The 19,300-nt window shown below is 42.4% G+C and overlaps 1 protein-coding gene across 1 annotated transcript in view; it reads left to right on the top strand.

Moving 5' to 3' along the window:
* The window catches only part of pkd1l1 (polycystin 1 like 1, transient receptor potential channel interacting), a 20,913-nt gene extending 3,124 nt beyond the window's left edge, over positions 1 to 17,789 (top strand). Inside the window, exons 5-44 of the mRNA XM_025054683.1 lie at positions 597 to 729; positions 810 to 1,013; positions 1,463 to 1,644; positions 2,022 to 2,231; positions 2,364 to 2,527; positions 2,618 to 2,959; positions 3,710 to 3,781; positions 3,867 to 4,046; positions 4,140 to 4,217; positions 7,068 to 7,210; positions 7,337 to 7,457; positions 7,550 to 7,679; positions 7,760 to 7,952; positions 8,037 to 8,093; positions 8,165 to 8,533; positions 8,617 to 8,847; positions 8,923 to 9,036; positions 9,428 to 9,579; positions 9,674 to 9,774; positions 10,019 to 10,217; positions 10,386 to 10,469; positions 10,583 to 10,793; positions 11,074 to 11,180; positions 11,281 to 11,380; positions 11,467 to 11,595; positions 11,685 to 11,858; positions 11,954 to 12,140; positions 12,675 to 12,763; positions 12,851 to 13,434; positions 13,513 to 13,636; positions 14,028 to 14,146; positions 14,235 to 14,345; positions 14,437 to 14,548; positions 15,141 to 15,692; positions 15,846 to 16,045; positions 16,084 to 16,324; positions 16,649 to 16,783; positions 16,978 to 17,193; positions 17,274 to 17,435; positions 17,527 to 17,789. Coding sequence (XP_024910451.1) covers positions 597 to 729; positions 810 to 1,013; positions 1,463 to 1,644; positions 2,022 to 2,231; positions 2,364 to 2,527; positions 2,618 to 2,959; positions 3,710 to 3,781; positions 3,867 to 4,046; positions 4,140 to 4,217; positions 7,068 to 7,210; positions 7,337 to 7,457; positions 7,550 to 7,679; positions 7,760 to 7,952; positions 8,037 to 8,093; positions 8,165 to 8,533; positions 8,617 to 8,847; positions 8,923 to 9,036; positions 9,428 to 9,579; positions 9,674 to 9,774; positions 10,019 to 10,217; positions 10,386 to 10,469; positions 10,583 to 10,793; positions 11,074 to 11,180; positions 11,281 to 11,380; positions 11,467 to 11,595; positions 11,685 to 11,858; positions 11,954 to 12,140; positions 12,675 to 12,763; positions 12,851 to 13,434; positions 13,513 to 13,636; positions 14,028 to 14,146; positions 14,235 to 14,345; positions 14,437 to 14,548; positions 15,141 to 15,692; positions 15,846 to 16,045; positions 16,084 to 16,324; positions 16,649 to 16,783; positions 16,978 to 17,193; positions 17,274 to 17,435; positions 17,527 to 17,700 — 7,186 coding nt within the window. The 3' untranslated portion in view covers positions 17,701 to 17,789. The remainder of the gene's footprint in view (positions 1 to 596; positions 730 to 809; positions 1,014 to 1,462; positions 1,645 to 2,021; positions 2,232 to 2,363; positions 2,528 to 2,617; positions 2,960 to 3,709; positions 3,782 to 3,866; positions 4,047 to 4,139; positions 4,218 to 7,067; positions 7,211 to 7,336; positions 7,458 to 7,549; positions 7,680 to 7,759; positions 7,953 to 8,036; positions 8,094 to 8,164; positions 8,534 to 8,616; positions 8,848 to 8,922; positions 9,037 to 9,427; positions 9,580 to 9,673; positions 9,775 to 10,018; positions 10,218 to 10,385; positions 10,470 to 10,582; positions 10,794 to 11,073; positions 11,181 to 11,280; positions 11,381 to 11,466; positions 11,596 to 11,684; positions 11,859 to 11,953; positions 12,141 to 12,674; positions 12,764 to 12,850; positions 13,435 to 13,512; positions 13,637 to 14,027; positions 14,147 to 14,234; positions 14,346 to 14,436; positions 14,549 to 15,140; positions 15,693 to 15,845; positions 16,046 to 16,083; positions 16,325 to 16,648; positions 16,784 to 16,977; positions 17,194 to 17,273; positions 17,436 to 17,526) is intronic.
* Positions 17,790 to 19,300: the final 1,511 nt, after the last annotated feature.

Genomic DNA, 19,300 nt, shown 5'->3' with positions numbered 1-19,300 from the left:
CAAGAAAGCCCGCCAAAAGTTTGCTGAGGATATGTCAACAAAGGCCATGGCTTACTGGAAAAATATCCTCTGGTCTGATGAGACAAAGATTAATTTATTTGGCTCAGATGGTGTGAAGCATGTGTGGCAGCAACCAGGTGAGGAGTACAAAGATGTTTGTGTCGTGCCTACAGTCAAGCATGGTGGTGGGAATGTCATGTTGTCATGGAGGAGTGGAAGAGCATTCCAGTGGCAACCTGTGAGGCTCTGGTGAAATCCATGCCCGGGAGGATTAAGGTGGTTCTGCAAAATCATGGTGGCCACACAAAATATTGACACTTCAGGAACTTTCACTTTAGGGTGTACTCACTTTTGTTGCCAGGGGTTCAGCTACTAATGGCTATATTTTGAGTTTTTTTTGAGGGGAAAAATAAATTTACACTGCTATATAAGCTTTACACAAACTACTTTTCATTGTATCAAAGCGATGTTTCTTCAGTGTTGTTCAATTAAGCATTATAATGAAATCTCTGCAGAAATGTGAGGTGTGTACTCACTTTTGTGACATACTGTATATATTTTTAACAGTATTCTTAACAGAATGTTTCTGTCTGCAGATCTGGTGAGTTGACAGTAAAAGTGATTGTGTTCAACCTGGTCAGCTCTGCCTCTCTGAGCAGTCACATCTTCGTGGTGGACCGACCTTGTCAACCTCCACCAGTCAAAAACATGGGTCCCATCAAACTACAGGTACTGACACATTCAGGAGTATTACTTGGTCCCGAACCTGTGTAAGAAAAAAGTGGACTCATCAGCATCTCTACATCTAGGTTCGAAGGAGTGAGGTTGTCCATGTGGGAGTGACCTTTGACACAGAACTTGACTGCGACTCAGCTGAAGGTCTGAACTACAGCTGGACCTTGTCCGACTCCACAGGCCGGACCTTAGATCTGCCTGTGACAGATGCTCACAGACAGACTCTGATACTGCCAAGCCACTCATTACAGTATGACACCTACACTGCCATAGCCAGGGTGAGTGATTAAACACATGACACTGTCTGTATAAATGGGACGGATAAACTCATCTGGACTGTTTGGATTGTGGAATAAACGCAGAAAAAAATCTGTATAACTCTTTGCTTGTGGTTTTAAAGAAATTGTTGGTGTAGAAGTTACTGTTTTATAATGTGACATATTCAGTGCTGCGGTCAAAGAAGTCAAAATATTCACAGTCAATTTTCATTTATATATATATATATATATATATATATATATATATATAAGATTATAAAGTTTAAAGAGCTCCTGCACCAAACTCCATTGACAAAATCAACATTTTTAGCTTGAGAGAACACAAGGAAATATTTAGTTAACCTTTGTCTATCTGGTCATAGTACAGAATAAATCATTATCTCTTTTTCACTGTGATTGTCATTTACTTCAATCATGACTTTTTTTTTTTTTTGGTTATTTTTCCTCAGGTCCAGGTCATTGGTAGCGTCGCGGACAACAACTACAGTATAAAAATTGAAGTCATTCCAAGTCCTCCTGTGGTTGTTGTACGACAAGGAACCAACCTTTTTATAAACATAAAGACAACTGCCATAATATCACTGGATGGGAAGGAATCACATGACCTGGACTTTCCTTCCAACCCACTCAGGTAGAAACCCTCTACAGTACACTGATGTATATACAGTGCAGTGCAAATATTTGAGGTTGTGGTAAAAATGTACTTTAAACGCCCTTCTCACTGCAGCCTTTGTCAAATATTTAAAGCATTCTGAATAGCATTAAGCTACAGGAGGCACAGCCCTCAGCCAGGACAGTGCTAGTTTCCTGGTAATGGGATGCAACCCAGAATGAGCTGCTGTATCACTGTATGTTTTTTTAAAAGCTCCTGCGGGCCACACAAAACAACTTGGCGGGCCACATTTGGCCCCCAGGTCTTGAGTTTGACACATTTGATTTAGTGCTTTATAGAACACAAACTTTAAACAATTAAATAGTTTATGTCTTCCCCGATTCTTTCCCTCACAGCTACAGCTGGACATGTAAACCTCTCAGCTCCATCCCTGCTTCCTGCTTTGATCCCGTCGTCAACATTTCTACCTCTTCCGCTGTGCTCACATTCCCTGCCAACGTTCTGAAAGACAACTTTGACCAGTTCCAGTTCACGCTCACTGTAAACAGTGGCGAGCGTTCTGCTTCATCAGAGACTTTTATCACTGCTACGTTGAATCTGCTGGGGTGAGAGTCAAAAACACACACCGTGTCTTTTTACATACAGTACAAGCCCTAATCGTATGGTTAGCAATGCTGCTAAAATAAATCTTTTTGGCACATACAAAGATCAAATACATCTTCTATCTTTTTATCCAGGCAGCTGTCAGTTTACTGCCATACCTGTGATGGAAACCAGATGAACTGGGATCAGATGTTGTCCATCAGTACCTCATGTAAAGACTGTGGTGTTTCTCCAGAACATCTCGAGTACAGGTGGAGTCTGTTCCTGGTCAATGCCTCCTCCAGAGGCGACACTGAAGGTACAACAACTGCATCGTCATGATTATCTTTTCAATAAATATGAATTTTATAAAAGGAACTCACTTTTGGTCTTCTGTTTTTTGTTTTAGTGCCATTTTGTTACGCTGCAGATCTCGGTGTTCCTTCCACAATCATACAGGGTTCCTCCACTTCTCAGATGTCACGGACCTCCACCCAGTCTCAACATCACTCCCTCACTTTCCCTGATGAAGTCTCTTCACTGCAGACCAGGGCCATCTCTGAATCTAGAGGCTGGGAACAACATCTAGGCCTGGTTGATTCAGAGGACCATCTGTCCACTGAACACCTGCTGCCACAACATGCTGGTCAAGTAGATGATTTTGGAGAATTTTCAATGTCTTCTCTCTCCTCTGCTGAGTGGGTGTTATCATTACCTGACCTGGGAAGTGGTGAAGTGGCAAGTGGACTAGGTGAGCACACTTGAGCTTACTGACTTGGCTCACGTACAACAATAAAAAAATAAAAATTCAGAAACCATAATGTTGGGCATTATTGATGTAAGAAGCGTCCACCAACTAAATTTCAGTTCAACAACACTTCAATTTGCATATTATCGCTCATATTTACACAAACTCTAGGTAAACATTACCATAATCCACTGTGGTCGTTGTGGTAACCAGATAATACAACGCTTCTGCTAACCACTGTCCTGTATTTTAGGTATTTTAGAGACATTGCTTATTGTTTTAACTATGTTGTGAGCATGAACATTTTTGAAAAATGACTTCCATTGTTTACTATCTACCATCTTACATTACATGTAATTTTCTTAGCCACCAATCCCTGGCCAGCACAAAAAGCATCCACCAACCATAAGGTGGTTCAACGGTGCCCTAAACTTTATAATCCAACCAACACGTCATCTCTGTCATGTACAGATTTTATATTCAATTTTATATTCAGTGATAATTTGACCCTATCCACTCACTAAATGCCTTTTTATTTAGCTATATAGCTACCTATACCTAACATATTTATTATCTGTATTTCTATCGCACAACATTAATACTAACATTAAGTCTTAACTGACATTTTAAAATCTGAAACGGTCTTACAGAGAAATAAAAGGCCCATCCTGTCAATAAAGACAATCATTTTAGATATTTTAGCACTTTTACCCTTGCACCCTCCATCTTTTCTGAGAAAAATATTTATTGCAGATGTGGACTATGATGCTTATTTTCCAAGTGCAGAGGAAGGAGATCCTGGAAGCTCTGCAGGAAGACCATCAGGTACAGAGTGAACACTTATCTGTGTCGGTTACTTCTATTCAAACCAGTGAGAGATGTTCTAAATGCACCTGGTGTGTATCCACAGGTGTGGATGGTGAAAGCTTCAGTCCAGGAGACGACTCAGTGTTTGACCCCACAGCCCATAAAGGTGAGGGCAGTAACCTGGTTGTCTCTCTACCTTTTCACCAGACGTTACATCCAACGCTGCTGGATTTACCCAGGGACCTGGTGCACACAGCCCTCTTTGAGTCCTACACTTACACAGGTATTTGGTTTATTACACTTATCTACCTTCACTCTCACTGTGTCAATATTTACTGTCAGTAACCTTTGTCTACTGTATTTCCTGTCCATACAGGAATTTTCTCCTCTGTGCTCAGAGTCAAACCCTTCAGTCTGAAGCCCAGCAGCAGATACATGCTGGATGTCACTGCCAGTAAGATTTCTCTACATTACTGACTGACAGAGGCATTGCTTCTTCTTCTTTTTCTTTCAGCTTTGTCCCTTTTTTTTCAGGGGTTGCCACAGCAGATCATTGATTTCCATCTCTCCCTGTTCTCTGCATGTCCTCCCTCACTGCATCCATATATCTCCTCTTTGGCCTTCCTCTCTTTCTCCTACCTGGTATCTCCATCTCTAACATTCTTCTACCAATGTATCCACTGTCCCTCCTCTGCACATGTCCAAACCATCTCAATCTGGCTTCTCTAGCTTTTTCTCCAAACCTTCCTGTCTGTGTTGTCCCTCTAATGACCTCATTCCTGACCCTGTCCATTCTTGTCACTCCTAAAGAGAATCTTAGCATCTTTAACTCTGCCACCTCCAGCTCCTCCTCCTGTCTTCTGCCTATTGCTACTGTCTCTAAACCATACATCATGGCTGGTCTCACCACTGTCCTGTAAACCTTTCCCTTCACCTTAGCTGACACTCTTCTGTCACAGATCACTCCTGACACTTTTCTCCAGCTGTTCCATCCTGCCTGTACTCTATTCTTCACCTCTCTTCCACAGTCTCCGCTGCTCTGAACAGTTGATCCTAAGTACCTAAACTCCTGCACCTTCACCACCTCTGCTCCTTGTAGCCTCACTATTTCACTGTTCTGCCTTTCGTTTACACACATGTACTCTGTCTTGCTGCGACTGACCTTCATTCCTCTTCTTTCTAGTGCAAACCTCCACCTCTCTAGGTTCTCTTCTAGCTGCTGCCTACTCTCACTACAGATCACAATGTCATCTGCAAACATCATAGTCCATGGGGACTCCTGTCTGACCTCATCTGTCAATCTGTCCATCACCACAGCAAACAAGAAGGGGCTCAGGGCCGATCCTTGATGTAGTCCCACCTCCACTTTGAAGTCTTCTGTCCTCCCAACAGCGCACCTCACTACTGTTGTACTATTCTCATACATGTCCTGCACCAAACTAACATACTTCTCTGCCACTCCTGACTTCCTCATACAAAACCACAATTCCTCCCTTGGCACTTTGTCATATGCCTTTTCTAGATCTACAAATACACAATGCAGCTCCTTCTGACCTTCCCTGTACTTCTCCATCAACATCCTCAAGGCAAATATTGCATCTGTGGTACTCTTCCTAGGCATGAAACCATACTGTTGTTCACAAATCTCCACTTCCTGCCTCAACCTAGCTTCAACTACTCTTTCCTAAATCTTCATTGTATGGCTCATCAACTTTATCCCTCTGTAGTTGTTACAACTCTGTGCATCACCCTTCTTATGAATTGGCACCAGAACACTTTTTCTCCACTCATCAGGCATCTTGCCAGTCTCTAAAATTCTGTTAAACAAACCAGTCAGGAAATTTACTGCCACTTCTCCTAAACACTTCCATACTTCCACTGGTATGTCATCAGGACCAACTGACTTTCCACTCTTCATCCTCTTCAGGGCTTTTCTAACTTCATCCTTTCTAACCTGATCTACCTTCTTCCTACTAGTCTCTGGCTCCTCGTTTCTACTTTCCCTTTCATTTTCCTCATTTAACAACTCCTCAAAGTATTCCTTCCATCTTCTCAGCACACTTTCCTCACTTGTGATCACATTCCCCTCTCTGTCCTTAATCAACCTCACCTGCTGCACATCCTTCCCAGCTTGATTTCTCTGTCTCGCCAATCTATACAACTCCTTTTCTCCTTCCTTTGTTTCCAAACTCTCATACAACTCCTCATATGCCTTTTGTTTGGCCTTGGCCACTTCCCTCTTCACCTCCCTTGTCCTCTCTTTGTACTCCAGTCTGTTCTCTTCTGTTCTGTCACTGTCCCATCTCTTCTTCGCTAATCTCTTCCTCTGCACACTCTCCTGGATCTCCTCATTCCACCACCAGGTCTCTTTGTCCTCCTTTCTCTGCCCAGAGGACATACCTAGCACTTTCCTACCTGTCTCCATTGCTATAGGCATTGCTATAATATAAAATTGATAATTTGTCAGATATTATTTCAGCCCTGGGTTTGAGCCCAGAAGAGAAGCTCTAGTCTGCTGTTGGTAACAACGGTTTCTTATTGATTTTTCTTTTTTTACTCAACAGTGGACAAAAAGTAAAACATCAAAATCATTTTGTGTCATGTGACAGACAACCAAACTCAGATGTGGGCAAACTTTTTAACTTGCGGGCCACAACAGGTCCGTAAATTTAACCGTCCAGGTTGAGAGCAGTTAAATGGAGTGTTTGGATGAACTAAGACAAATGACATGCATCATTACTTGGTTAAAATGCTAACCTTTGCTGCTTTTAGCCTTTGCTGCTATTATCTATTGGGGAAATGCAGACATTGCAGGGAAAAGGCAGAAGTATAATGATAATAAAAATGTATAACATAAATTGGACAAGTTCAGTGGGCGAGATTAAAAAGCCAAACGGGCCGCTTCCAGCCCCCGTTCCGTAGTTTGCCCATGCCTGACCTAGCTAGTAGAAATTAAAATACTTGTCTATTAATTATTATTTGTCCTGTACTATCATATGTGTTTGAGTCATCTATGTGTTAAGCATGATGTATAACTGTGCAGGCAGGAGACAGACTCTCTGTTTTCATTTGATTACTTGACTTTTAAGTTTCTTATTTTCAATATATCTGTTATTTCCCCAGGCATTGTTCCATACTAATAATATATATATATATATATAATTTATATAATGAAATAAGTGTTTTCTAGCCTCGCCACAAAACCCAATCATTACATCCTTACACCTCGGTTAGACCACCATTTGTTTTCCCAGTGATGCCTGAAGGTACGAGTGTAATTCAATTTTTTACCTGTGTTTCTCAGAGTCCCGGGATCATTTTGTTGGCAGGACTCAGCTGTTCTTAGAAACCAAAGCCGCTCCACAGGGCGTGAGGTGTCAGGTGCTGCCGGTCACTGGGGCAGAGTTACACACTCACTTCAGCATCTTCTGTACATCAGGGAAACAGGTAACTGCTGGTTTTAGACCACCTGAGCTCTGTGGTCACATGTAAGACAGTTTCATGGCAAAGTGTGTTTGTGTTTTTTTTTTGTGTGTGTGTGTGTGTGTGTGTGTGTGTGTGTGTGTTTTAAAGGATTTATTATACGAGTACAGCTTCAGTGTAGGAGACAAACCTGCCAGGGTTTTGTACCAGGGAAGAGACTTCCAGTATTACTTCAGCCTTCCTTCAGGTGACCCTGCTGATGACTTCAAAGGTGAAAAACAGGAACGCAGAAACCAATGTCAATCAACTATTTCTGAGCATTTACAACATCCTCTCCTTCTATATGTTTTTTCCCCACACTAGTAATTATTTACATTACGATCAGAAGCAGCACACACACAACATCCACTAAACCCTGTCCAGTCATCGTCCAGGTCCGACCAAGCTTCATCAGAGATGCTTCTTCTCCTTCTGCTGATCCAGACCTGGAACTGTAAGAGTCATCAATGTTAATAATAATAATAATAATAATAATAATAATAATAATCATGTGGTGAATTACATGACATCCAGGTCAGACGTGGGTCTGAGGAACCTTCTAGCTCTGTTGAAGCTGGGAAACAGTGCTGAGGTCTGTAACTACATCAGTCTCCTCTGCAGCATCCTGAACAGACTCAGTCTGGACGCCCAGGCTAATGCACTGGAACAGAGACACATACGCAGTGTTCTCATTTGTACACTGTGTGAACTCTGGAGCAGCCATCAGGTGAAGACGTATAGATCGACATATAGATTGACCGATGACTTTTTCATCTTAATGTCATCATCAACATTGTAATTTAATCCACAGGCATCATGGGTAGACACCATCTATATCCTCCAAGACCTTCTGCTGGTTACACACCAGGTATGAAGAAGCTCTCGGTGTACATACACTTTAAAATAATAATTTAACTTATTTTATTTTATTTATTTTAGGTCACTTTAGCAAGTGTCAAACATGTGACAAGTCTCATCCAGGTCATTTCAGACCAGTTTTTGGAGTCAGCACATTTTCGTCTAGATCATCAGACCATCAACAGCCTGGTTGTTATTCTCTCACACACCATGGAAGCTGCTGTCACACAGCAACACCTCACAAATGAAAAGCCCTACATGGATAATAATGGAGAGGTCTCGGAATCACAGGCTGCTGAAAATACCAGGAACGACGTCTCGTCTTCACGCAGCTGCGTACCAGCTTCAAGCACGAATGATCGCCCCAGACAACAGGAAGAATCTGTGTCAGCAGAGCAGACGACTCAGGCTGTCGTTGATGTTCTTCACACTGCAGCAGACCTGATGCTGGTGAGACCAGAGAATATTTGTCATGGAAGCACTTCAACTGACGCAAACCACTCTAATTTTAAAATCTTTCTTTGCTTTTGCAGAAGTACATTTTATTTAACAAAGTCCAGCAGCACACAGTCACCACAGGTCACATGACCTTATATGTTGTACGACTAAATCAAACCTCTGCGGTCGTCAGCAGTGGCTCCACCACTGTCTACCTGCCCGCTCCTCTCCTCCATCATCTGTTTGTCCGGCCTCACCTAAGTGTCGTCAGCCTGATGACAGAGCTCAAACACAACCCTTACACCTGCACACGGTGCTCCACACAGGTGAGGAACACACCAACATCTCCCCTGTCTGTAATGGTTTAAACAATAAATCTTCTGCCCTCTGGTGGTTTCCAGCTCAGTGGACCAGTGGTTGACCTGAGTCTTTACGAGTGTAAAAGGAGAAGAAAGATTCCTGTTCCTTCTCTGGCTCTGCCCATCGACATCAAGCTGCAGCATCTACCACGAAATGTATGTTTACCTTATTCTCTGTGTATAAAAAAATACCAATGGAGCAAAGTCAAAACATTATAGTTTCAAAAATGTTTGAAATTTAAATATCTTAAAAATGAGGTGTGTCCATTAGGTTTAACAAGTCACCAAGAACTAGCACATTCTCGTTCACGCTCAAATATTTACTCAGATTCAGACTCATTCTTGAAACTGGATTTATTTCAGTGACTCAGATTCTGACCTGAATTTATGGGTTGATGTGTTTTTCTCCTGTGTCTCATTCTTTAACCTGAAACCTCAGAGACTGAACTCAGACTGGACTTTTAGTTTAATTTAGTTTAGCTTCAACATAGAACCTGCGTTGCAACACTGGCAATAATTTCATCATGTCATCACTTCTCCGCTACAGGAAAGCCTGATGCACAGCTACATCCTCCTTCACAGCCAGATCAACTATCACAGCTTCAACATCACTCAGCACAACCTACAGAGTGCCATCCAGCTGAGTGTGGTGTTCACTTCGCCACTCAAAAATCCATTTCCCATCAAGATGCTGTTCAGGTAGCTTTGTCAAAACCAAGGTTCTTTTTTTGTGAAAAAAAAAACATCAGCTGAAAATCAGCAGAAAGTTGACAAGTCTAACACGTTTTGACAGGATGTTTGAGATGCCGACTCCCAGCATGCACCACCTGCACAGGGTTCACAACTGGGAGAGCATCAACAGTCGCATCACTCTGCCTCCATCCTACCTCAATGGTAAAAACCTCATGTCTCCTATCACTCACACGTTTACTGTGTTATAATGTATATTTACAAAAAATGACATGTGAAAATACTTTGTAAGTAATGGCAGCATTTACAGTTCAGGTTGGATATTTCTAAATTCTACCAAACATAGTACATTCAATTTGACATGCAAAATGTACCGATCGACACAAAAATCCTACACTGTGCATGACATTCTTTTCATTACATTTTCTCACTCCAAACTCATATTTAGCTGCAGGAGTTGGTTACCTGGCGCTGCTGAATGCTGATTTTGAGAAATCACCCAGAACCAAACACATGAGTGAACCAATCAGCTACAGCCTCTCAGTGGTCAGCAGCCAATGTTTGTCCTGGGACAGCCACCAGGGGGCCTGGACACCTGGAGGCTGCAAGACACAGCAGGAAGATGGCTCCTCAGCTGTCAACTGCAGGTAATAATTGAGGTCATAACCTTCACAGAGGAAAAACATGAGAATAAGTGAAATAAATATAATAATAAATACATGCACGCCTGGGTCATGTGACCTACAGATACCTATATCAAATCAAACGCAAAATGTCATCATTTCTTACCTCCTGGTCTTTGCTGCTGATTTCAGTTGCCACCAGCTGAGGCCACTGACTGTGACTCAGAACCAGATCCAGACCAGTCACCACTCAGAAGATCTGGACCTGTTCATAAGGTGACCCCACACTGGACACCCCGTCTACAAACATCTTCATTAATAACTAACAAATCTGAAGACATTTTTCTCTGTGTTCTGTTCTTCCATCCTCTCTGTCGCCATGACATCAGTGACTCCTGCAACCAAACTGTGCTGCTGCTGCTGTTGGTGGTGGTGCTTTGCCTCTACATCCCCGGGTTGTTGGTGTGTAGAAGAGTCGACGACACTAACAAGAAGAATCAGAGAGTCCATTATCTTTCCAACAACTCTCCATCTGACCTGTATTTTTATGCTGTGACTGTCCACACTGGTCTCTGCTCCGCTGCCTCCATGAGTGCAAAGGTCAGGCGCTAGGTGGCTAGGTGGCTGCTACCTGATCTAAACGCTTAATGTCTGTTCTTATCATGTGTGAATGAGGAAAATCCTGTTGCTGCTTGTTATCACATCGCACTTAATCATGAGTAAAACCCTTCAATATCCATTCTCAGTATCACTCTCATTTATTTATATTTTTCTACTGTGTCTTTGGCCAAAAAAGACTGGGTCAGGTTTAACCAAACCGATGAAAACAGTACGGTGCAGTACTGTTGTGACTGAGAGTCTGTGTCTATGCATTTGTCAGGTTTACATCGTGCTACATGGTGACGACGGTGTCTCAAACATAAGACAACTCCAGGCTGCGAGCTGCCCTCTGTTCAGGAGGAACACTCGAGACACGTTTATACTCAGGTGACCCTGGAAAAATGATGCACAACACTTGGTGGAGGCATCAATTAAATCGTGATTTAAACGTTACTTTGTCCAATTGTGTTTTTGTTTGACTCCACAGCACAGCTGAGAGTTTGGGCTCAGTCTGGGGGCTTCACATCTGGCACGACAACTCTGGACATTCTCCCAGCTGGTACCTGAAGAAGGTGGAGGTGTCTGAGGTGGAGAGGCCGCAGCTTCTGAGTTTGTAAACGTGCTCTGTGTTTGAACTGCTAATTAACTGCGACTTTATCTAATTGACATCTAGGTGACCGGGGGAGGTAGGAGCGGCCGTGCCTGGTTTTTCCGTGGACAGTGCTGGCTGGCTGTAAACGAAGGTGACGGGCGAGTGCAGAGGACGCTGCATGTTTGTACTCATGGCATTAGCTTTTCTGAGGTAGAATCACACCTGAAGACTTTAAAAAACCCACAAATGAAGCAGTTTCACTCAGATCTCTCATATCTTCTTCCTCCGTGTGCTTGCAGATGCTACGTGCTACATTATCTGACCTCTTGGCTGACTTCCACATCTGGATGTCTGTGTACAGCTGCCCCTGCCCCAACGAGTTCTCACATGCTCAGAGACTCAGTGTGTGTCTGCTCCTGCTGTTAAGCTACGCCTGCGTCAACGCAGTAATTGTATCACAAACCAATGAACAGGTCATTTTACTGTTAACACAGAGGCCGCAATTGAGATACGACATGTTGAACGTATGTTCAACACATGTTTCTTTTTTTTCATACCTGGACTACAGTTACCATTGGAGTTTGGTATTCTGGATTTGTCAGCAGTCTCTGTGGAAACAGGACTGTTAAGTGTGGCAGCGGCGTTGCCCGGAGCAACAGCAATATCTGCTCTGTTTCGCCTGCGTGAGGTCAAGCTGATCAGGTCTAGAGTGCAGCAAAGAGACGACAGGAGGACAGAAAAAGACCAGGGTGGAGGTGAGGGGTGGATTTTCTCCTCAACGTTCTGTCAACATAATAACATACATGGTAACATATACTTTAAAATATTACCAGGTAGATCCTGTCCTTGCTATCAAAACAGATTCATGGTATGAATCTCGCAGTAACATCTGCAGCTAATTAAACTTAATGTTAGGGCCACAGATTAGACGATGGGGGAAGATAGTGGGACACCGTTAAAATATTTGCGGTCTTCCTTAAAATTTGCAAATTATGGAGCTTGTTTGCAGTTCCTGAGTGCAAAATGTTCAGCACGACTTTTATAGCAATTTTCCAGTCAAACCTGTAGCTAAAAAATAGCCAAAATAACCGAAAATTTAAAGATAAACATCAATATGAATTTTGTGATGTAGTATTTATAAAAGGCTGATAAAAAAAACACGGAAAAAAATGTAATGTTTGTATAATAATAGGTGGGTGGTACGTTAAAATGATCATCTGACTGTGGACAGATCTGTTATTCACCTTTTCTTCTTTGGTCCCATGTTGTCTGTCTTCATGTCTTCACAGGTGTCCATCCAGTAAATGACAGCATCTTTAATGTCTCTTGGTTCAGTCTTCAACTGTGGATTCAAGAAGCCTGGAGAAGGAAACACCAGGTCAGAAAGACAGTCAGGTGTTCATATTTTCTCATTTTTTCTCAAGGTTTTTTCTAATTTTTAATTTGTTGCTTCTGTGTGTTGAAGGGTGGCAACTTGGTATCAGTGTCTGCTCCAAGTCGGCAGTATAAAGAAGTGGAGAGCGGATCTGTGAACCAATCAGGTGTGTTGATGACTAACGAGGAAGTGAAGCAGAGAAATGATGATGAAACATTAAAGGGAAGAGAAGATCCAGAGGAAACCACCTCAGTCTGTGGGAACCAGGGAGACAAGGATGCTAATGAAGTCATTCAGAAGAATGAAGCTCTGCAAGGAACATCTGAGTGTGTGTATCACGTGGCCGGCGACTTCACGTCGCAGAAAAATGGAACATCGATTCTGTGGTGGCACTGTTTGGCTTGGGTCCTCTGTCTGCTGTTGTCATTCTTCTGCCTGCTTCTGTCGTCAGTGCTGGGGACGAGGTGGGAGACGTACCAGGAGGTTGTGTTTCGTGAATTATTATTAAAACATTCAGTGTTTACGGTGACCTCTGTGTGTTTCTGTGTCAGATTCAACAGCAGCCAACTCCTGCTCTGGGCCCAGGCTCTGGTTTTCTCCTTGGTTTCTTGCATCTTCTTCATCCACCCTGCAGTGGTGAGGTGTCACTTACGTTGCATTTCAAATGAATACAGGCATTGTGCTCAAACATGACGAGATTATTTTATTTTTCAGATTCTTGCTGTGGCAGTGACTGTCTCGCTTTGGTGCAGACACAGAGCGGATTTTCATTCTTTCCCCAAAATTGAAGACTTTGAGTTACAGTTCTGCAGCTTCGGTGGTGCCGATTCACAAGAGAACCTGTTCAGATTTCAAACAAACTTATGCTTTGAAAAGGTGATCGCAAGAGATGTTGTCAGATCAACCTGTTTTTTGTTTCTTCTTTAATCCTGCCTGCCAAACTTTTCCAAATTTTATAATTCAAATTATTATACTTCTGCCTTGTCCCAGCAATACCCACATTTCTCCAATAGATAGCGTAGAAAATGATAAAAGCATTTTAGCCTTTATGCAGGACTTTTACATGTCACAGTGCCCTCAGTAGGTAGTGAGCAGTAGTGGGGCTGTACACCCCTGACAACTACACCTTCAACCCAAAAACAATGCCATTTTCTAGATTGGAATTTCTGCCATTTGCACACAGAAAAAGAGCATAAAAGAAAGTATGGTTCTAAGAGTCCTATTTTAGTCGGTTACTAGATTCTGTCTCTTATTGTTTGTTCAACAGCTGCTTGTTGCTCGTCAAAGGGCTCGGTACTTGCAACTTGTGCGCCCCCCAGTTCAGGCAGAACTGAAAAGACGCCGTAAGAGGGCGAGAAGAGAGAGGCTGATTTCCAACACCCTCAGGTCAGGTTCGGTTATATTAAGTCAAACACTTTGTATAATTTGATGCTTCTTATTCAGAAACTCAGTTGATTTGTCTTCTTCCACCCAGGGATTGGTGCGTCTGTGTTTGTATGATCCTCCTGTTGCTCTGTGTAACAAACAGCAGCTCCAACAGTGACCACCAGCTCCTGAACCAGTCTGTTAGAGAACACATCAGCAGGTCAAGCTTTTTCTCACTCATTGTTTTTCCTTGTTTTGCACTTCCTGCACTTCATGTAGTTTAAATCATACCTTACCTTATACTGTAACAGGAATATTGGCGATAAAGACTCCGTGTTCCTACGAAACCATGGCGACTGGTGGAAGTGGACACAGAACCATCTGCTAAATGTACTGTACCAGAATGAATCCACTAAAACTGAGGTAAGGTGACATGTTTGTCCTGGGCCTCAATTGTCCTAAAATTGTGTTTTTGTGAATTAAGATAAATGACATGTAAAAGTCCTGCATAAAGGCTAAATTGCTAAAATGCTTTTATCATTTTCTACACCATCTGTTGGGGAAATATGGGTACTGCAGGGAAAAGACAGCAGTACAGTGATGGTATACAGTAAATTAATCATATAATTTGAAAAAGTTTAAAATTTAAAAGCTGAATGGGCTGCATCCGGCCCCCAGGCCATAGTTTGCCCATGCCTGCTCTAGCTGTACAACATTGGAAACACAGCTGTTTTAAATGGTTGTGGTTCATGAAAAGAGGAGTACATTATTTTTAATTCAAGTTATCTTTTTTTATTTAATCAATGCAAAAAAAACTACATTTTACAACCATCAGAGAACTCACATCCTGACTGGACTTCCAATCCTGTGGGAGACGAAGAGGAATATCTCACTCCGGGAACAGGTGACAGAAGGAGAGTGGACCAGAAACAAACTGGTCCGCTCGACCTTTTTCTTATCATAGATTCAGAAGTCATCAATAAGTAGATCATAAAAATAAAATATTTACTTCATACATGAGAAAGGAGGCTCACCTCACCATTTTCTCTGTGCTGTGTCTGTGTCTTTTTCAGATCTTCAGACTGAAGCTTCCATCAGAATCTCTTCAATCTTTCTCGACAGGGAACAGGAGATCGTCAAACACAGACTCTGCTGTTCTGGCTCCACCTGCTGCTCCCACATGTACTCTCCTGGGCTGCAACCCTGGACCTGGGCCTGGACCTGCAATCAGTTTAGGTCACACAAAGTGAGAAATACAGATAATAAAGTTTTTCTCCAAATCTCATGTAGCATGGTCTGCAGCACAACAGTAAAATCCAGTATCATCATCAGGTCTGAGGCTGAGTCCAGACTGAATCTCCTGAGGTCAGGTGGTGGCTTGGACAATCAGACGGTGGCCCTGAAGGTCCATTTCACCTTGTTCAGCCCTGCATTCAACCTGTTCACCAGTGTGACCCTGCTGACTCAGCAAGGCCCAGCTGGTGAACTGTCAGTCTCTTCTAAAGTCCAGTCAGCGCGGGTTCATCACACTCCTGTTATGTGGGACTATATGGTCATGGTTTGTCAGGTAAAATCTGTCTTTATTTATTTATTTGTTTTTATCGGTTTTTTTAGTCATCAAAGCTGTTGAAATGATAACTCCCAAGGAAAAATAAATTCCAAACACAGTGAAAACAAGCATTCCTCCAGCTCTGCATGAACTTTCTCCCTTTCCCCACAGCTTCTCTTCCTCCTCCTCTCACTTCTGCACCTCTGTCTTCAAATGTGCAGTGTAAGGCAACAAGGGCTGATGGGATACTGGAAGACGCCCTGCAACTGGCTCGAAGTCAGTCAACCAGATATGAGGCCACACACACGATCCTATACACACACACAAGCAGGAAACAGTGCAAACAAGAACACCCTGCCCCAGCCGGGAGGGTAAAATAACCTGCAGCTCTTAAACTAACACAGCTGTGAAACAAAACACACAAACCCAGAGTCATAAAAAGTCAGCCGTTAAGGAATAGAGCAGCTCCTAGTGAAAAACGAACCTCACTGTTGTTGTGTGCCTCTCTGTTACAGGTCACTCTGCTGACGGTGACTCTAGTCTACCATGTGTTTGATGTCCGTCGCTCTGTCCTCGTCATGGATGCTGCAGAGCAGCTGCAGAGACACAGGACACACGTGGGTGTCAGCTCACTGGCCTCCTGGGAACAAGTGAGAGAATCAATGAAGCGATGAGACCAACAATGTCACCTGAATGTGTCAATGACATTCATGGATTAATATGTACAGTACAGAAAAAAAGCTCTTGTGTATATAGTGATGACAATTTATCTTGATTAATCATGAATAATCATTAGGGTAAGTGATTAATCATGATTTCTCTCTTTACAAAAATCAAATCAATTGACAGCCCTGTAAAAGTAGCTATTTGAAAACATGAACAAGAGGCAAAATATGAGAATTATAAATTATATTAAATATAAATATAAAATTACAAAAGACAAGAGAGATAACAGTGTCCCCTTGTCTCTGCAGGACATTCGTAATTTGCGTGGTCTTATACTTTTCCTTCTGACCCTGAAGAGTGCATCCATCTTGAGGCTGAATCGAAACATTGCTTCGTCTGCTGTGATGTCGACCCACTTACTGTCCAGATTGTTCTGGCCCATGGTAAAAAAAATAAAAAATTAAAAGAAATAATTGACAATTTTTCATCTTTCAACCTCACCCTCTTATCAACCCCTTTCTCTTAAAAAAAATCAGGATTTCACATTTGGTTTTTGTGATTCATATAAAAATTGAGGCTGTGGTTACATGGGAAGTTGACCCCACAGATGGTATATTTATATATATTTCCTCTCTAGGTTTTAGGTGTGACCCTACTCATGGCCCTGTCCTGTTCTGGGAATCTTCTGTTCATACAGAAGTCGTGGGCTTTCAGCTCCAGCCTCCGCTCAATCCTGACTCTGCTCTGTCACCACAAAGGTTTCAGACCTGTCAAAAACCTCCTCATCTCTGGATGTGACGCCCTCTACTGGGGAATTCTCTACCTGTCTTCCAAAGTTGTGTGGACAGCTCTGGTAAAAAATAAAAAAATTAAAAAAGGTTAGATGTAATTTTGAGAAAAACTGTTTTTTGAGTTTTAATCTTTGACTTGTAGGTAATGGCTGTGGTGTCGTCCTTGGTCAGACATTCTAGACGATCTCAGAGCAGGAGAAATGACTTGACGGTTACGGATCTGTACTGCTACATCAAACAGAAGTTTTCTGGATTTCTTATAAAGCGTGAGCCAGAATGGACAGATGACCACGTGGAGAGCAAGGTGAGAACAGTACTGACTACAGCAGTCACGTTTTACTGACATTTCTGAATCAGAGCAATTGTTAAACAAGTTCTTTTCACACTTTTATCAGACTTACTACCTTGAAGAGTTTGAAAGCCTGGTTGATGAGCTGTTGTTCAGACTCAGTGCTCTCACCGACTCTCTGCATCACACTCTACCACCAAAACTCAATCACTTCATGGAGGAGGAGAGTCCCATCACTTCACCTTCACAGGTACATGCAACAATGTTTATATACAGGTGAGCCAAGCTTACGTCCCATACACTAAGAGACCTCCAAAGTGTGTAGGTACTACAACAGTCCTTTCAAGGACTCGAACTCCCATAATTCCACTGCTTCCGGTAAATCCACATATGTCACGATCAGTAACCTCCGCAACCTTTAAATTGGGGGGTCAGCCCAATATCGTTCTCTCTGTTCAGGACTTTCACTCCGTAGGACCTCGATGAAAAGAGAAAACCTGCTCGTCTCAGAAGACTAAGAACCAACGCGCTTTTGTAGACACCATTGCCCACGGTGATAAATGCACTAGTAGCGTCTTTTTCTTAACTGAGTTAACCGGTAATTAAGTTACACAAGTAACGTAGCGCTGCGACCAAAGCAGTTATTGAAAAGTTAGAAGCGACAGGATTCCTTCTAACGGTATTCGTGTGAACCGGCACATCGACAGTCAGAGACTTTTCCTCCTGAAACGGACTTTCGGAACCAAGAGGACTCTCTGGACACAGTGGAACCAGACGGACGTCCCCAGCTCTGGCAAGGACCCAAGAAGCACGGACTTTCCACTACCCTCTAAATACGAGCAGACGTTCACTACAGTAAGGCTGGCATTTGGGCACGTTAGTTAATCTGTAGTATTGTTAAGTGCTATTTAAACTTAGGGACAGTTTAAGTACGCATATTGAATTTTGTTGTCTGAAATCTGTGCTGCTTTTATAGCTAGGCTGTTGCATGCACTTCTTTTCTAACCTCCTGACTCGGTCTTATACTCTTGTACACCGTCAGTATTTCAGTGTTAACTTGTAACGTTATCAGTATTGGGATCAGGAAAACTCCGACAAAGTCCTTTGTCTGGAGTAGACCACGCGGTACGCCTCCCTTCCCCCATATACTTTGATAACATCACAAGCACTGTTTCATTGTACCTGAGCGCATCTTGGTGCGCGTACACAACACCCATTCACACCTCCGTGAGCGCATACACGCCTCACGTGTTTCCTGTTGCCGTTCCTTCTACCTCGCAGTTCTTCTTCCACTGCGCAGTCGCGTATGTGAACACGCCTCAAGGGCTCAGTCGCTTGCTTGGTAGCTGAGAGGCAACATCTCTCTCTCTCTTTCTCTCTCGTACACGACCGCTCGTGTACACACGCACATAAGTACACACACACCCCTACACACACGCCTTGTTTTGTTATAATGATCATTGTTTATGAGTTCAATCACCGTCATTAACTTGACAGTGTTGTATAAATAAATTTGATTATTTTTGTAAACTGTATTTGTCTGTGTTGTTACTTTATTCATTGAAGCCACCCAATTTGCCAAGAACTCTCAAAATCCTTCAGATATTTAATTGTTATTGGATACTATTGATTTTAGTATATTTGTAATACTTCAAGTAATACATTATTGCTATATTAGTAGGTTAAAATAATAATTAAAGATAACTTTAATGAGACTGGTTGTGTTATTAATTTGAGACTGGTTGATAACACCGAGTGCTCCTAAGCAGCACTCGACCCATTGCACCTACAATTCTTTGAGCTTTAAACAAATAAAAGGTAAATACAATGACCTTTGTTTCTGTATTTGAGCTCTTTGTGTGTGTTAACATATCACTTAC

The sequence above is a fragment of the Cynoglossus semilaevis genome, chromosome 3, assembly GCF_000523025.1.
Source record: "Cynoglossus semilaevis isolate Cse_v1.0 chromosome 3, Cse_v1.0, whole genome shotgun sequence".
NCBI classification, from domain to species: Eukaryota; Metazoa; Chordata; class Actinopteri; order Pleuronectiformes; family Cynoglossidae; genus Cynoglossus; species Cynoglossus semilaevis.
Note: the sequence above shows the minus strand (reverse complement) of the source record. Positions and strands in the feature narration are given on the sequence as shown.